Genomic DNA, 17,544 nt, shown 5'->3' on the forward strand with positions numbered 1-17,544 from the left:
GCTGTACAGCACAGTGATTCCGTCAGTTATACACATATGTTCATATTCTTTTCCATTGTGGTTTATCCCAGGATATTGAATATAGTTCCCTGTGCTCTACAGTAGGACCTTGTTGTTTAGACATCCTCTATATACTAGTTTGCATCTGCTGATCCTAAACTCCTGATCCTTCCCTCCCCCAGCCCCCTCCCCCTTGGCAACCGCAAGTCTGTTCTCTATGTCTGTGAGTCTTTCTGTGTCGTAGATAAGTTCATTTGTGTCATATTTTAGATTCCACATATAAGTGATACCATATGGTATTTGTCTTTCTTTTTCTGACTTACTTCACTTAGTATGATAATCTCTAGGTCCATCCATGTTGCTACAAATTGCATTCTTTCATTCTTTTTTATGGCCGAGTAATATTGCATTGTATATATGTACTACATCTTCTTTATCCATTCTTCTGTCGATGGACATTTAGGTTGCTTCCATGTCTTGGCTATTGTGAATAGTGCTGCTGTGAATATAGGACATTTTATTACATTTTAATTATCCTTTTTCCTCCTATATTATTTTATCTCTGATGCTGATGTTTCTAATAAAGAAACTCTTTTAAAAAACATTGTAGGGCTTCCCTGGTGGCGCAGTGGTTGAGAGTCCGCCTGCCGATGCAGGGGACGCCGGTTCGTGCCCCGGTCCAGGAAGATCCCACATGCCGCGGAGCGGCTGGGCCCGTGAGCCATGGCCGCTGAGCCTGCGCATCTGGAGCCTGTGCCCTGCAATGGGAGAGGCCACAACAGTGAGAGGCCCACGTACCGAAAAAAAAAAAAAAATTGTAAAATTTACCTGTGAGTTACATATGGACACCTGTAAAATGTCTTTCCGTGCTTCTTAAATTTGATCTTTTTCTTTGATGACAAGGGCAAAGAATATTCATCAGAGAGACTTCACTATGAATTAGAGTTTTTTGGAAGTAAAAATAAAATTTTTAAAAAATCGGAGAAGGGGTTGAGGTAAAGAACAAAAGAGAAACTAAAAACGAGACTACACACATACACACGTACACACACACGTTCTTTCTGAAATGGTGTGTGCCAAGGACCCAGTAACTGGTGTGTGGCAAATGCACACACGCACACAACCAGAGACGGTGGTCTCGCACAAATACCTTACGATTCTCCCAAAGCGCTGTTTTGTTTTTCACCCGCAGACGAGAATTCCTCCAGACACCTTCCGGCGCGGGTCAGTCAGGACGATTACTGCAGCTGCTTCTCCGTGTCACCCCAGCAAGTGCTGCCCTTCGCCTTCCCGGCCTACAGCGCCCCCCAGGGCTCCGACGAGCTGGTGGGTGTGCAGGGCTGCGGTGGCCCAGGCTCCATCAGGGTCGCAGGCAGGTGCCGAGGGGAGCCCCGCCCCGTCTCTGCCCCTCCACTGCCTCCTTAGAGGCTCCCAAGTCAGACCTGCGTCCAAGTTATTGTGATGAACGGGAAACTGGGTGGCCCCTGCTGCCCCCTGCCTGGCCCCTGGGATGCCCGTGCTCAGGCTCTGCCCAGCCTGGAGGCCGCCGGGCCCTGCCACACTGCCGGGGAACAGGGCCTGAGGGCCGCGGCAGATGTAGGACTGAGAGGCAGGCCCAGCCCAGCCGAGCCCTCGGGTGCGTGGGGTCTGCGGGGGCCGGGGGTGGGCGGCCACAGCCTCTAACAGGCCAGCCTCGGACTCACAGGTCCATCCCTCTCTCCCTCTCGGGGGCAAGAAGTGTGACAGTTAGCCAAATGATGCATCGTCATAATTCAGATCGTGGCCAGACCACGAGTCAGGCAGTTTCTTAAGCGCTTCAGTTCTATCAGTTCATTTAATCTTCAACAAGTCTACATGGTAGGTTTATCCCCTTACAGCTGAGAAGGAGCCTGGGACACAAGGTCACAGAGCCAGTAATGAAATGTTGCCCGAGTTCCCCAAGTTCACGTAGTTAGCAATAAAAAGTGTGTTTTAATCGATAGTGAAAGGGCACAAGCAAAACAGTTTTTTGGTTTCAAAGAATGAACTTGCCATTCACATCCTGTAAAATGATTCGAGCCTTGCAGGTTAATCTACTCAAGAATTACAGGAGTGGCTTTAGAAATTCCATGTGTTTTCCGCATTAGAAAATCAAATGACTTAAAAGATGAGCATATTTAGTTCCTAGGAAATGATAAATCTGAGATTTTCAAGCACTAAGAATTATCTGATACTCAATAATTAATGGGTGGAAAGAGTGATAGGGATGCAAAGGGATTATCACTGTGCTGTGGAGCCCGTCTTTTGTTTTTTTAATAATTCAAAGCTTATCATTTCACTTGGTACTTGAGTTAGTGCTGCAGAAATTTCTGTACTGCTCAGGGTTGATGAAAAACAGAATGCTCAGCATTCCTGTCCATAAAGAATTTTGTAATTCATTCCATAAATACTGTATTTCACCTATTCTAAGGTCACGTTTTAAAATATACAGCACCTTTGAGGTTGGGAAATGTCTCATAATTGGTGGCACATTCGCATTGCATCGTATCAGTCTGACGACGGTGTCTCAGCTCGGTGAGCCGTAGTCGTTACTGAGTGCCTGTCACAGGTGGGGCGCTGTTGCAGGCTCTGGGTGATGCAGCAGATCCGCCTGCAGGACATTTGTGAGGTGGTGCTCCGGGATTAGCACCCGTGGAAGGGAAGCGGCCGCAGTGGGCAGAGGAGAAGTTAGGCTGCATCCTTTGACAGAGGCCTCAGCTGCCGTCCTGAGAATCACACCCTAAGAGACAAGGGGGGCGGGGGCCCACGCTGCCTCCAAGCCACTCGCAGGAAGCAGCAGCTGTGGTCACGGGAAGGGTCACTTAGAGGGAGGAGCTGTTCGTGTAACGTGCAAAATGTGGAGAAATAGAAGCATAGCTGCCCTCGCTCCGCGATGATCATGTGTCACTTTTTTGAATTTTCCCATTTTAGGCTCCTGGTGGCCTTGGACCTGTTCCAATTAAACCTTCAGAAATTCAAATCAAGCAGGCCTATTCCTTCTTCAGTCTGCAGGTTAGACCTGTCATGTGGTTTTGTTAATTGGGTTTCTTATGAAATGAACAGAATAGTCTTGAATTTGAACTGCGCTATTTTTATTAGTTTCGTTCTATGACGGATTATGCCACGTAGCATACCGTGTGTTTTGCTCTGATGTTATTTTATGCGACGTGCGAAGTGTAGCAGATTCTCTTTTCCTAATGTGGCTTATGGAAACCAGGGTCTTTATTTGTGGATATACCATATAGTATGCATATCTGAAGCTGTCTGAACTGCATATGTTAGAAACTTGAAGAAAAGACACAAGTGAACAAAAGTGAGTCAGCCTTTGTGTATGACCACTTCTGTTTTTGAAAATATGCATGCTTTATTTCTTTTTCTTTTCTTTTTCTTTTCTTTTTTTTAATTGAAGTATAGTTGAATCCCAATATCTTGTTAGTTTCAGGCACACAGTGCAGTGATTCGGTTACACACACACACATCTATTCTTTTTCAGATCCTTTTCCCTTTTAGGTCATTGCAAAATGTTGAGTACAATTCCCCGTGCTGTCCAGTAGGTCCTTGTGAAATACGCATGTTTTAAACTGACGAACCAGTGTTCAGTGTATTGCAGAGTTAAGCCCTAAGACAGGGGCGAGGAACCGTGAACACCGCTGTGTGCTGGGACCCAGAACGGGGCCCAGGACGGCACTGACAAAGCTGCTGCTTAAACGTGGCGCTCGTCTTCCTTTTACCCCCAGGCGGCTGGGAAGTGCCTCCCAAGGGCTTCGAGCGCCTGCCTTCTCTCCCCCAGGTTCCTCAGCTGTACCAGATCAAGAAGTACCAGCCGGTCTCTGTGCAGAGGTCTTCAACCAGCTACTGGCCTCACAAGCTTGCCCGGGCCCTGAAGCCAGGAGCTGAGGTGACAGGTCCCCACCCTCGGGAACGTCCCATCTTCCCGCCGCCCTGGCGCGTGGACTAACGTGCTGTCCTTGGTCTTGGCCCAGGACGAAGCCACCGCCGTCATGGCCCTGCCCAAGCAGGACTCCGCGCCCCAGCTCCCCGGCGAGACCTCCGTCCTGAGCATACGACTCCCTGAGGCCTTGGCCCGGGCTCCAGAGTACGACCCACTTTATATCTTTGTAAGTGACATCAGCAGAAGTCATTGTTCCCTGTCCCTTTATCCAGCAGTTACTTCATAAGAAAGCAGAAGGGGAAAGGGGGGAGGGGTAAACTAGGGGTGTGGGATTAGCAGACACACACTACTGCACGTAAAAAAGATAAGCAGCAAGGACTGACTGTGTAGCACAGGGAACTGTACTCACGGTCTTGTCATAACCTGTAGGGGAAAAGAATCTGGGAAAAAAAAAAAAAAAATATATATATATATATATATATATATATAAAACTGAATCACTTTGCTGTATACCTGAAACTGACACAATATTGTACGTCAACTATACTTCAGTTTTTTTAAAAAAAACATTGAGAAAAAGAAGACAGAAGCACTAATTGGGAATATTTTTCTCTCTTTGGAATTTCAAGGGTTAAACCACATCTCACCTTTGAAATTGCTGGCCAGCCTTTATCATTTGGAGAATATCAATGTTTTTGTCTTTTAACAACTCCAGCATTTATTTTTTTATGACAATAGCTTTATGATCTTTTCTAATTATCTATAATATGCACCTGTGTATTTTTGTGTTTCTTTTAAGTATAGTTGCTGTGCAATATTATGTAAGTTACAGGTGTATAATACAGTGATTCACAATTTTTAAAGGTAGTATATATGTGTGTGTGTGTGTATATATATATATATATATATAATTTTTTTTTTTTTTTTTTTTTTTTTTTTTGTGGTACGCGGGCCTCTCACTGTTGTGGCCTCTCCCGTTGCGGAGCACAGGCTCCGGACGCACAGGCTCAGCGGCCATGGCTCTCGGGCCCAGCCGCTCCGGGGCATGTGGGATCCTCCCGGACGGGGGCACGAACCCATGTCCCCTGCATCGGCAGGCGGACTCTCAACCACTGAGCCACCAGGGAAGCCCTGTATATATATTTTAAGATGAAAATACAACAGAAAAAAAGTAAAGTCACCCCAGCCCCGTCCCGCGGCGCCTAGTTGATTCTTCATCCCATCTTCGGGCACCGTGGCCCGGCCACACCGACGCCTGATTCCCTGTCTTCTACCAAATTGAGTCCAGTCTCCCAGCGATGTGGGGTCCCGCCGGTTCTTCCCCCTCCCCTGCGTGTGTCCTCCTGTCACCCGCCCTCAGGGGCACCCCCTTCCCCCTTATCCTTAAGGATGCAGTACCCAAGCCCTAAGAGACTAAAGGCCAGACAGGAAATCTGAGGAGGTTCTATGTAAGAACGGAATCATCGGCGAAATGCCACGGTAGTCGCCCTAGTTACAGTCTGTTTTGTAAGGACACGCACACACACACGAACACACACGCACACACGCGCACACGCACGCAGTATGAGGAAGGGCCTCAGACACTACCTGAGAAAGGCTCCTCTGGGAGAATCTACACGTGAGCCTCTGAATCTCTGACAGGGCAGAGGTGCCGGTGGTCGCACCCAAGGGCAGAGCAGGGACAGACGCCTGCCTGTTTCCTGGTTGTTTGCCTTGGGGCTACTCCTCTGAGCTCTGCTGCTTTCCTCCAGGGAGCGGTGCTGTTTGTGTTTTGGCCAAACACAAACACAGCGTGTTCTGGTAGTCTCATTGCGGGGTGGGGGAGGGCTGTCCCTCACAGACATAGAGTCAGGGCTGGGATGGCCTCACCGGGCATCTAACTCAGTGATTTTCAGACTTCACTTGGCACCAGCACCCTATCGCCAGCTGAAATTTTACCTGAGGAGCGTATCCCTGCAAAACCCCAGGTCTTCACAGTCTCCCCCAGACCCACCCTCTACCACCCCTCACCACTCTGCAAGTGAGAAAGCTGGTCTAGAGACCGGTTTTGCAGATGTAACATACATCAATATTTACCAAATTACATACTTTTCACATGGGCAGTTTATTGCATATCACTTACACATCAGTATGGCTATAAAAGAAAGAATTCGAAAAGCCTAAGAAAAGAAACAAAAATAAAAGGCAAGCAATGCTGGTCGCAACGAGTAGAGCATTGCAGTGGAGTCTTGGTTGAAGTTTTTGTTTTTTGGGTTTTTTTTGCCGTACATGGGCCTCTCACTGTTGTGGCCCCTCCCGCTGCGGAGCACAGGCTCCGGACGCGCAGGCTCAGCGGCCATGGCTCACGGGCCCAGCCGCTCCGCGGCATGTGGGATCTTCCCGGACCGGGGCACGAACCCGCGTCCCCTGCATCGGCAGGCGGACTCTCAACCACTGCGCCACCGGGGAAGCCCCACAGTGGAGTCTTGGGGTGATATCTGTGCGCTGCCTGCAGGAGATGGGGTAGAGGGCTCTGGGGAGAAGACGCTGGGGCAGTGTGGACCCCATGCGCCGACGGTGCAGCTGAGGCCGTGGAAACGCTGGAGGGTCTTATAGAGGCGCGCTACTAAAGCAAAACGCAAGGCCGTTATAAACTCCAGGGGGAGAGCCAACTAAAAATAGAATCCATCTTGCCTTGATACTAGAACTGCCCTCTGTCACTGACCCAGAGGTCGTGATCGTGAACCTTCACCAGAAAGCTATAATCCAGGCCTCAGCTTGGCCTGGCAGAGCGACATACTTAGACAGTTAAGACAAAATAAATGCTGTTTACCAGTTTCCAGCTTGCAGAGACAACTTATGAGCAAAGCATACTGGTCTTGGTGTGGTTCCAGAATGCAGATGTTGACGATCTCAATAATACAAAAGTAAAATTGTGGAAGAGAGGAAGAAAGGAACGAGAAAGCATGGGAGTGGGAATGCCTTCATTTCACCTTGGGGGAGTTGGAATACTCAACTAAAGATGATGAAACAGGAAATAGGTGGATCAGTGGATCATTGCAGGTCGCAACCAAACTAACAATAACCATGTGATTTTCAAAGTCCGGAAGGAGCATCTGTGCACACGAGCAAGACCCTTACCTTACGGGGTAATGAGTCAGCAGATACTGTGAGGTCGACAGTCAAGAGGAGGAAGAAGCAGTGTGATGTTTAGAGTTAGTGACCATCCCAGGCACAAACCCAGACCCGAGCCTGGGGTAGGAGGGGCCCGCACGAGCCCCCTTGCTCTTCACCACGAATCCTCCCAGCCTGGGTGAGCCGCTCCCATATGCACGCAGTGGTCTGAGGGAAATTAAAATTAAAATAGTCACGGGCTGACCACTCAGACCTCCTGCTCTGGTAGCGATGGCCACCCTGGGGGAGGTGAGGTGTGACAACTGTTAGAGACGGTGGCATGGCCATTTCCAGAAAGATTTCATCCGCTGCACTTGACCCAAGGCAGGTCCAGAGAGTTGGCCACACGGCAGGTGTCCCCCCCACCCCAGTGCTGTGCACCTTTGACCCCGTCCCCGTCCCCGTGAGACTGCCAGCCCCTCCCCCATCAGTGACTCCACCTCTTGGTCACACTGTGACCAGGCCCAGCTGGGGTCTCTGTCATCCTGCCCCGAATCCCTGAGGCATCCCTTCCCAGGGGCTGTCCCGATTGTCCTTTGTTACCACAGGGGTGACTCCTGGTGGCGGAGGCCAGCAGCCTCCAGATTCTGGCCCTCGCCCCATTTCTGGGGAGGTAGTTGTGCCCAGAGCACCTGGGCAGCTCCAGCTGGGTGCTCACCCTGCCTCCTGTCCTTTGCCCCTCCTTCCGGCACGTCCTCGCACGCTGGGGCATTTAAGGGGCCCTGCGCGGCGGCAGGACGCGTCCCCCACTTGCCCACCCACACCCGCCTTCCTCTGCATCCTCAGTCTCCCCGGCTTTGTCTCACCACGCCCCACCTTTCCCCTCGTTCCCTCCCAGCCCTCCAGCCCTGACCTGGGTCAGGGTGGGGACCCAAGGTTTGCCTTCACCTCTGTCCCTGTCCCCATTCCGTGCGGCCCTATGAGGGACGGGAGAAGAGCTGCTGTGGACACACAGATACTCCACTCCTGACTCCCTCGAGGGGTTATCGCCTCCCTGCTGTTCTGCTGCCTTTACATCCGTGCGTCGTCACAAGAGCTTCTCCGTGGCCCTGGCTGCAAGTCAGCCTCCCTGCATGACTGGAGGACAGGCAGCCCAGCGTTCGTGGCCGGGACGCCTCCATCACACGCACGATAGCCGGGCCCTCCTCTGGGTGCTGTCACGTCGTCTTCAAGTTGTTGGGGACATTTGTTTCTTGGCGGTGAGACTGGGTTCCCGTCAGTCGTGTGGAGTTCTGTGGGTTTTTAAAAAAAAAATGTTTTTTAATTATTCAAACAAACAAAAAGAACAGAATCTCAACTTAGTGGTTCCTAAACATCTGTGATTAAACAACCACAAGGGAGCTAAAAGCTATGTTGTCTGGGAGAAGAGCTGGGTTTTTGTTGGACAGGCCCCAGAAGGAACATTAAAAGGCTCCACATTTTGATATAATTGCTCTGTGCCTCCATTAGTTCTGCTGGAAAATTAGTAAAAGACAGGAACTCCCTTAAAGCCAGATACTTCATCCAAATGGAGCCTTCCTGAATTAAAAACATCACCAAAACAATGTTAAATGCTGATGTTTCCTGATATATCACATGCCACCCTCTCCTTTGTCTTTTTTTTTTTTTTTGTGGTATGCGGGCCTCTCACTGCTGTGGCCTCTCCCGTTGCGGAGCACAGGCTCCGGACGCGCAGGCTCAGCGGCCATGGCTCACGGGCCCAGCCGCCCCGCGGCATGTGGGATCTTCCCGGACCGGGGCCCGAACCCGTGTACCCTGCCTCAGCAGGAGGACTCTCAACCACTGCGCCACCTGGGAAGCCCCTGTCTTCTCTTTAAAGTTACTTTTTAGAAGCTATTCTCTTGTTTCCAAAACCAGCAGCTCATTGCTTTTTAAAACCAGTTTGCTTATTTAATAAATCCCCCTAATTGATCAAATCCAGAAACAAATACTTTAAGTGAATCCGCGTGGTGTGTAATGAAGCGCTTCAACCAGAAAAGTGACATTTATGAATGACCATGACCACTGCCCATCTGAAGCCACCTCTGCTCTCCTGCTTCTCTTTCCCAGACGGGCTGACAGAGGTGGGGTCAGAGTGCGCGTGCCGGGGGAGGGGGGGCCGAAGGGAGCCTTAGCTGACGCCTGTGCTGTGGCAGAGGAGGAAACGGTCAACAAAAGAGACCCCGTTTTTCGTCTCTCCCACAGAACCCCAGCCCAGGGTTATTTGCCGTGAAGCACCCGCTGACCTACGTGGAAACCTCGATGGATTACCATCTGTGCACCCACCCCAAATACAAGTTCACCAAGGAGTCCCACTGCAGCTCCAGCATCCCCCTAACCCAGAAGCAGTTTCTCCATCACATGGTAAAGCCATCCCGGCTCAGCGGCAGAGCTGGCTCTGGGCTGCGGGGACGGGCAGGGGACAAGGAGGGAGGGTCACCGCTGGAACCAAGGAGTAGAGGGTTTGCTGCCACAGCTGCAGGACGAGGACAGTAACCGTGGCGCTGTGGACCCTGTCATGCCCCAGCCCTGAAGGGGGGCAGGTGGGGACTCAGCACCATCCCCATCAGCCCGTACCCAGCTCCCAGGCTTCACGTTGCCCCCTTTTCAACGTTCTTAGTCTCTTTTTCCTTGAAGGTCATGCCTAATATTCATCTTATCCCCGCTGCAACCATGGAAAAACAGTCACGTGGCGGCCATAACCCTGTGGGATGCCCCCCCTCTCTGTTTGGTCCCCAACAAGGACAGAAACGTCATAATGGGCAAGGTGGTGATGTGACAAATGCACAGTGAGGAAGAGGCCCCCGAGATCTCCTTCTTCCCCCAAATAACCAACCTGACCTCAGCCTCCAGGCACCTCCTGGGTGGCCCGCACCCTCCGCTCGGGATGAAACCCTAACTTAGGTGGCTGGCTGTCTCAGCCCTGGCCCCGCCAGCTCCGCCTCATGCCTCTTCCCGCATCACCTTCCTGCCTCTTGGTTCTAGGACTCCAGCCTGATCCCCGTGCTCCTTGCTTGCTCCCTCTTCCCCAGCCCCGCAGGCAGCCGCCCCTGGGCCCTCCCTGGATCCCACCGGCTGGCCTCACGCGCCATGTGACTCCCTGTCCTGCACCCCAGGGCCCAGGAGCGCACCGTCACCCTCCTGAAAAGCCTTCCTTCCACACAAATCCGATCCGGTCATTTTCCAGTTTGGAAACCCTCCGTGGTCCCTGCTGCCCCTGGGAGCAGCTCCAGGCTCATTAGCTTGGCCCACGAGGCCCTTCACAACCAGCCTGCCTCTCCAGCCTCATTTCCTGTCACCCCCGTCCCCCGCCCTGCACTCGGTGCTCTCCTGATGGCACCCTCCTCGCATTTTCCATGCCTTTGCACGCGCTTACCCCTGCCTGGACAGCCCTCTGATGAACTGACCCATCCTCTGAATCTTGCATTAGCATCACATGCACAGTAGTCAAAACGGGTGGAAAGGCCAGACCTGTCCTCCAGCACCAGGGCCGTTGCCCCTGTGCCACATAAGACAGGGGCGGGAGCCTCTCCGTCCTCCCTGCCTTAATGCCTGTTGCCTTGTTGCAGCAGTTGCTGGAGCAGCTGTCGTTTTTAGCCTCAGAAAAGTTCTACTAAACTTAATGGAATGATACATTTTGGAGCTCAACTTGGATTGAAAAATATTCAGTTGAATGAAACGGAAGTCTTTCCTGAACTTTACATGTGGTCCCCCTGTGCCGGCTCTATTACAGGATGTCATTCCTGGAGTGATGACCTGGAAGAGGTTCCAGTGCCCGGTCCTCTCGTCCCTGCCCGAAACCTCGAAGACAGAGATGACGCAGAGGTAAGCCCAGCTCCCCGTCGCCTCACGGAGGTGTGTGTGCCCTGCAGCGTGCAGAGGCTGCAAGCTCAGAAGTTACCTGCCAGTAGTATGTCAAAGCGTACTTTTAGTGCATCGTGAGGGAAGTCTGCTCACCAGAGGAATATGATGGTGTGTACAAAGTCATATCTTGACTTTATCTTAATTGAGATATACTTTATTTTTTTAACTTTTATTGAAATATAGTTGATTTACAATGTTATGTTAGTTTCGGATGTACAGCAAAGTGACTCAGTTATGTGCGTGTGTGTGTGTGTGTGTGTGTATACATATATTCCTTTTTACGTTCTCTTCCTTAATAGGTTATTACAATATATCGAATATAGTTCCCTGTGCTATGCAGTAGGCCCTTGTTGTTTACTTTTATAAATTAGTGGTGTGTATCTCTTGATCCCAAACTCCTGATTCATCTCCACCCACTTCCTCCACCCCCTCTCCCCCCTGGCAACCACAAGTTTGCTTTCTAGGTCTGTGAGTTTATTTCTGTTTTGTAAATAAGTTCATTAGTATCAGTTTTAGATTCCACATATAAGTGATATCATATGACATTTGTCTTTTTCTTTCTGACTTGCTTCACTTAGTATGATAGTCTCTAGGTCCATCCATGTTGCTGCAAATGGCATTATTTTGTTCTTTTTTATGCCTGAGTAATATGCCATTGTATATATGTACCGCATCTTTGTTTTTTAACATCTTTATTGGAGTATAATTGCTTTACAATGGTGTGTTAGTTTCTGCTTTATAACAAAGTGAATCAGCTATACATATACATATATCACCATATCTCTTCTTTCTCGTGTCTCCCTCCCTCCCACCCTCCCTATCCCACCCCTCTAGGCGGTCACAGAGCACCGAGCTGATCTCCCTGTGCTATGCGGCTGCTTCCCACTAGCTATCTACCTTACGTTTGGTAGTGTATATATGTCCATGCCACTCGCTCACCTTGTCCCAGCTTACCCTTCTCCCTCCCTGTGTCCCCAGGTCCATTCTGTATGTCTGCATCTTTATTCCTGTCCTGACCCTAGGTTCTTCATGACCATTTTTTTCTTAGATTCCATATATATGTGTTAGCATACGGTATTTGTTTTTCTCTTGCTGACTTACTTCACTCTGTATGAGACTCTGGGTCCATCCACCTCACTACAAATAACTCAATTTCGTCTCTTTTTATGGCTGAGTAATATTCCATTGTATATATGTGCCACATCTTCTTTATCCATTCATCTGTCGATGGACACTTAGGTTGCTTCCATGTCGTGGCTATTGTAAATAGTGTTGCTATGAACACAGGGATGCATGTATCTTTTCGAATAAGAGTTTTATTCAGATACACGCCCAGGAGTGGGATTGCTATATCATATGGTAGCTCTTGAGATATACTTTTAAAAAGTCAATGTCACAGGTGGCTAGTTGGCCATGCTTCAATAAAAGCAGACACCAATCCATATAATTCAGCCGAAATAGCCATGGTCCATTTTTAACATTGTAGTTGCCAAGATTCGCCGTCCACACCCTCCATATCCACTCCCAAATGATCCACCTCTCTCCATGCCCCAGCCTGGCCGTCTACCGGGCGGCCCCACAGCTGTCATCACACAGAGACAGGGCAGGTAGATGAGAATATTGTTAGACCAAAGAAGGAGGAAATTTAGAGTAAGCACATTTTTGCTAATTTGCTCATTTAACACCTCTCCAGAGCCCTAGGATCTCAAACAAGTAGACTGATGCCTTTTCTTTAAGACACGGCCTGGTCAGTGACCTGCTCCTGAGCCCTGGAGTTTGCTTCTTTGGCCCATTGTCCTTATAAAACGTAGTGAAATGAGTCGCTGGTGAGCAGATGTGACTAGTGTCCCAACACAATGACCATCAGCAGCGACATTCTGCTCAAACCCTTCGATTCAGGGTGAGGCCCAGCCCAAGTGGGGGCAGAGCCCTGCCACGGCCCAGGAGTGGCCAGCTCTGCCGGAGCACCGCCGCCAACCAGGGTCGGCAGGGACACGCACCCTTGACTCCCACCAGCGAGTGCCGGCTCTTCCCCGTCACCAGAATGGCTCGCAGCCTCCCGGAGCTGTGTGGCCCCGGCCATGCTCTGTGGCCAGCTCTCTGGGCCCAGTCCTCTCGTGCAGAACACAAGCCGATCGGGCTTGCTGTGAAGACCCCGCTCAGCCTCGACATTTTCGTTTTAGCAGAGGTAGGAAGGCTCACCCCGATGTGCACCTACCCCGTATGTACCACCCGTCACCGGCCCCTCCCCGGGTATTTGAGGAGATCGTTGCAATCCAGTTTGTGACCCTGGAACACTTACCTTTACTTCTTCCTGCACTGCCAGGCAAAAAGCTCTTCCTGAATGAAGCAGAATCTAGGCTTGTCCACCTGCTGTTCCCTTCGGGTTATTTCCTCGGTGCTTCCTGCCCCCCTCTGCCTGGAGATTAACATGAGACCAAGATTTGGCCCACGGTAGGGGCTCGAAAATATTAGTTCCTTTTCTGTGAGTTCATGTTACCGAACCAAACTTGGGTCCACTCGCCTGTGCACAGCAAAGCCAGTCTACTGACACCGGCTCGCGGTGGAGGCAAGTGCAGCGTTCGTTGCAGGCGCCAAGCAAAGAGTCAGTCAGTTAAAGGTCAGGAAGCCCCAACTCCCCGGTGGCTTCCAGGGAAGCATTTTTAAAGGCCAGGTGAGGGAGGGGCGTTGCAGGGTGTGTGATCAGCTCGCGCACAGCTCTCTGGGTGGTGGTGAGGTGACAGGGTGGTGTTTCATCGTCAGTCCTCAGGTGTGGGGGCTACGTGCTCATGGTCAAGTGGTCAACTTCCGCTTGACGGGTTTCGGCATCTGTAAGACAGCTGAGGAATGTGCATCAGATACTGTTACCTGGGTACACCTCAGAGAGGAGCCATGGCAGAGGACATAGGGAGGGGTCTGTACCTCCCCACCAGCCAGACAGAAGACGGTCACACACCCTGCAGCCCTCACCCCAAATTTTGCCTTTAAAAACGCCTGCCTGAAAACCACTGGGCAGTTCTGGGTTTTTGGGGCACAAACCACCTCATCTCCTTGCTGGCCCTGAACCTTTCTCTGCTCCAGACTCCGACGTTTCGGGTTGCTTGGCCTTGCTGTGCGTCAGGCACACGAAATTGTTTGGTAACATCATTAGCATATTTCTAGAATCTGAAAACTCCAGAATCAAGGGCTGGGTGGAACAGTGACCTTGTAGGGAGAAGGAGTGCTTTGGTGTCTGAGAGACCTGCCTCGTAACCCGCTAGCCCTGTCACCCACTCTGTTTCCCTGGGCCACATTTACCTATTACTGAAGCCCGTTGAGCAATCATTTCCTCATCTGTGAAACGGGGACGGTGAAGGGGTCCTCACGGACCACGTGAGTTGTAAGGACTCAAGTGGTGCATCTAGCCCCATCCTTAGTAACCCTTCCCACTTCTGCCCTCCCCCACCCACTAAACCTTGCGGTAACTCTGCTGCCACCATACGGCGATGGCCCGCCACCAGCTAGACACACGGCCTCATTTTGCTGTGGGGTGAGGGCACTTCCGAATGGACCGCAGTCATCAGCAGACCAAACACAGCTGGTGTGGGTACCGTCCAGAGGCTGAATACGCACATCGAGCAACGGCAGGCAGTGGACACGCCGGGGTCCACCAGCTGTCGGCAAGCACTGGTCTCGGGAATTAAGAAAAAAAAGCCTGTTTTTTTTCCCAAAGCAATGTTCTTGGAAAAATCTCACGAGGCTGTTCTTTCAAAAGGCACTCAGAACGCAGTCACCTTGGGCTTGAACTAACCATGAATTAAATGTGAATTAAATGTGAATTAAACAAGAAAACTCCCCAGCTAGGACTTGTTACCTCCAGCTTCTGTGCCCAAGTGCTCTGTTGGCCAATTTGTTTCATAATAAACCATAATTGCACCACAGATTATAAAATCAAGAGAGGATTCTTTATTTCTTTGTCATGGATTTCTATGATGTAAGACCCTAGATAATGTTTTTATTTCTAAAAGAGTTATAGAATTATAATAGTATTCCCTTTTAAATTCCTACACATCTGCTAATGATATTTCAACTCTGCGGTCATTTTTCTTGAATAGGTTACCTATTTCTTAGCTGCTATTTCCCCTGTATTTCTGCCCCTGAGAGTTGCTGTTAAACCAAGCAGTATCCTTAGTTAATGTTTATTCACTGCAAGTTATTTTTGCATTCGTAATGATCAAAACAGCTCACTTGGGTTCTTTGCTCATTAATAAATTCAGAGAGAATTTACTGAGTGTCTGTGACTTTCATGCAAGCTGAGGAAGTAGCGACAAAGAAGTCATCTAATCCAGTGGTGCCCAGACTTTGGGGTTTTATAGACAACTGAAATTTCCAGAATAATCTTAGGAATTGACTTAGAGCTGTCGGCGTTTTACTTTTCCAAGAAAGGCATGAAACAAAACAAAGCAAAACAAAACCCCCAATCTCCGTCCACTGCCACCACCCTTTCAATTCCAGAGGACATGGAAAAGTAAGCAGGACATGGTCTCAGAATTTTAAAATTAGGTAAGTTTGATCTCATGAAAAACCCTTGGTTGTTGCCATTCTGTCTTCCAGACCACCCTGGCCCCTGGGGAGTGGTCCAGGCTTCCACCTTCTCCCACCCTCCTCTCGGCTACACGCGCTCTGAGGTCTCAGTGGGATTGTCCGTTAGAACCTGTGTTCTCTGTCACCAAGTCAGTAAATAGGACTAATCTCTGGGTGGTGGAAGCCAGGTCCCTTTCCAGTGAGGAATGGTGTTAGAGACCAAAATCTGGGTTCCTGGTGCACACATCATTACTGGGGGTGGAGCGGGGGAGTCATCTCTTGGCCTCCTCAGCGGACAAGCCAGAGTGTGTACGTGGGGAAATGCATACATATATGTGCACACACACACACGTATGTACACATTCATACAAAAATACATGACTGCATACATCGACACACATATGCACATGTCCATGTGCGCGTAGGCACCCACACACACACCTACACCCATTTTCCACATCATGAATCCACACCGGTGCCTGTAATCCCAACCCACATTCATGGAGTTGCTGCTTGCTTTTCCCCGGTCCATAGTGGTCTGTCTCTTCTTTGCCCTGTGAGAACCCCTGGTCTCCTATCACACTCACTCCCTCAGTTTCATAGAACGTCAATAGTTTTATAGAACTGTCAATAGTTCTATAAATAGTTTCAGAATCGCTTCACCTATAACCACTTTAATAAACAAGCATTTTTGCTTATTAAACAAGGAGAAGAAACTTATCTCCAAGACGTATCTGCACGCACCAAGGAGGCTTCAATTAACCTCCTGGCTTTCCGTTCCTGCCGCCTGCCTTACCCTCTGCCTGCAGCCTTTCTAGAGCCTGCGAGGAGGTCAGTTTCCTGCTGTGGGTCATTCTTTACTCTCTTCTATGAGACAACACTCCTCTCAGCTTCTAGAAACTTATTCCAGAAAATTATCTTAAAAGTGTATCCATTTGTGACTCTTTTCCTATTCTCTTTGCTGTTGTGGGTTCCTCTAATATCATTTGAGAGGCATGTTAAGAAGGTGTTGAGACCCAAAAGAGGGGAAATTTTTTTAAAAGGTGAGTGTTTGCTCCACCAACTTGAAACAGAAGTCTGCCGCCGACTTTAAAAATAACAAAATGTCTTTTCTCCCCATCTCAATTCTTTTGATGTCCTCAACACCCAGTAATTTGTATATGAAGCTGTAAAATCATGATACCAAACAATATATAAGGGGGTGGGGAGGAGGTTTGAAACGGAATAAACAGCTAAGGAAGAGTATAAACGTGGGAAAAAATATTAAGAACAAAAAAAGCGAACTAACTGCCCCACACCAGCCCGACCCCTGGGAAATAGTGTAAGTTTAGACACCACAAGTTTGACAGTTCTGTTTCTAAACTCTGGGAAAGGTCTTTCTCAAAACCGAAGTATAGTTGATTTACAGTAACACCGGGAAGTGTCTTCTCTGGCCCCATTCTCTTGGGTTTGACTGGTACCTATCGCAGCCCCGCCTTTACCTCTAGGGAGACATGAGTGGGTTTGCAAGAACGAAGCAGGGCAGAACAGTAGCGTAAAACACCAGTGGTGGAAAGGAAAGTGCTTTAGGAAATTGTGTAAAGACCCCGAGACTACAAATGTGTGATTTTTCCACAGCTGCGATTCCTTCAATTTAGCCATGCTTCCTATAGACGTCCCTGCCGTTCTTGATGCCTTACCAGAGGAAGACAGAATGGAGACCCTCGAACGGTACTCTTTTACTTTTGGTCTCTCGTGATGTCTATTTTCCGGAAATAGTCCCGGTGCTGTGAGAGATTTCCAAGGAGCGCCCAGTGCCCGAGCTTGCACCCCGGCCGAGACACGGCTAACACCCAGCCATACGCCCAACTAGATAGGATGCTGGATTCGCGGTGGAGAACAGCCTAAGGTCTCACACTGGCTGATCTTTCCGTGCTGCAGGCGCTCAGGGGAGGGGTGAGCGGAGGGGGAGCTGAGTGGGCTTCCAAGGCTGCAGAGTCGCCTTGACTGGGGTTAGTACTCGAAGGGTGGGTGGGGTTTGGAGGGGCATAAAGAAATAGAGCGCCCCCAGATAAATAAAAAAGAGAAAAAAGAGA

General features: G+C 49.7%; 1 protein-coding gene across 1 annotated transcript in view; it reads left to right on the forward strand.

Annotated features, from left to right (window-relative positions):
* The window catches only part of CFAP221 (cilia and flagella associated protein 221), a 75,884-nt gene extending 58,617 nt beyond the window's left edge, over positions 1-17,267 (forward strand). Inside the window, exons 16-22 of the mRNA XM_079924100.1 lie at positions 1,193-1,326; positions 2,950-3,030; positions 3,809-3,916; positions 4,002-4,136; positions 9,248-9,406; positions 10,776-10,867; positions 17,087-17,267. Coding sequence (XP_079780226.1) covers positions 1,193-1,326; positions 2,950-3,030; positions 3,809-3,916; positions 4,002-4,136; positions 9,248-9,406; positions 10,776-10,867; positions 17,087-17,207 — 830 coding nt within the window. The 3' untranslated portion in view covers positions 17,208-17,267. The remainder of the gene's footprint in view (positions 1-1,192; positions 1,327-2,949; positions 3,031-3,808; positions 3,917-4,001; positions 4,137-9,247; positions 9,407-10,775; positions 10,868-17,086) is intronic.
* The last annotated feature ends 277 nt before the right edge of the window (positions 17,268-17,544 follow it).

This window comes from Stenella coeruleoalba (genome assembly GCF_951394435.1).
Source record: "Stenella coeruleoalba genome assembly, chromosome: 6".
NCBI lineage: Eukaryota > Metazoa > Chordata > Mammalia > Artiodactyla > Delphinidae > Stenella > Stenella coeruleoalba.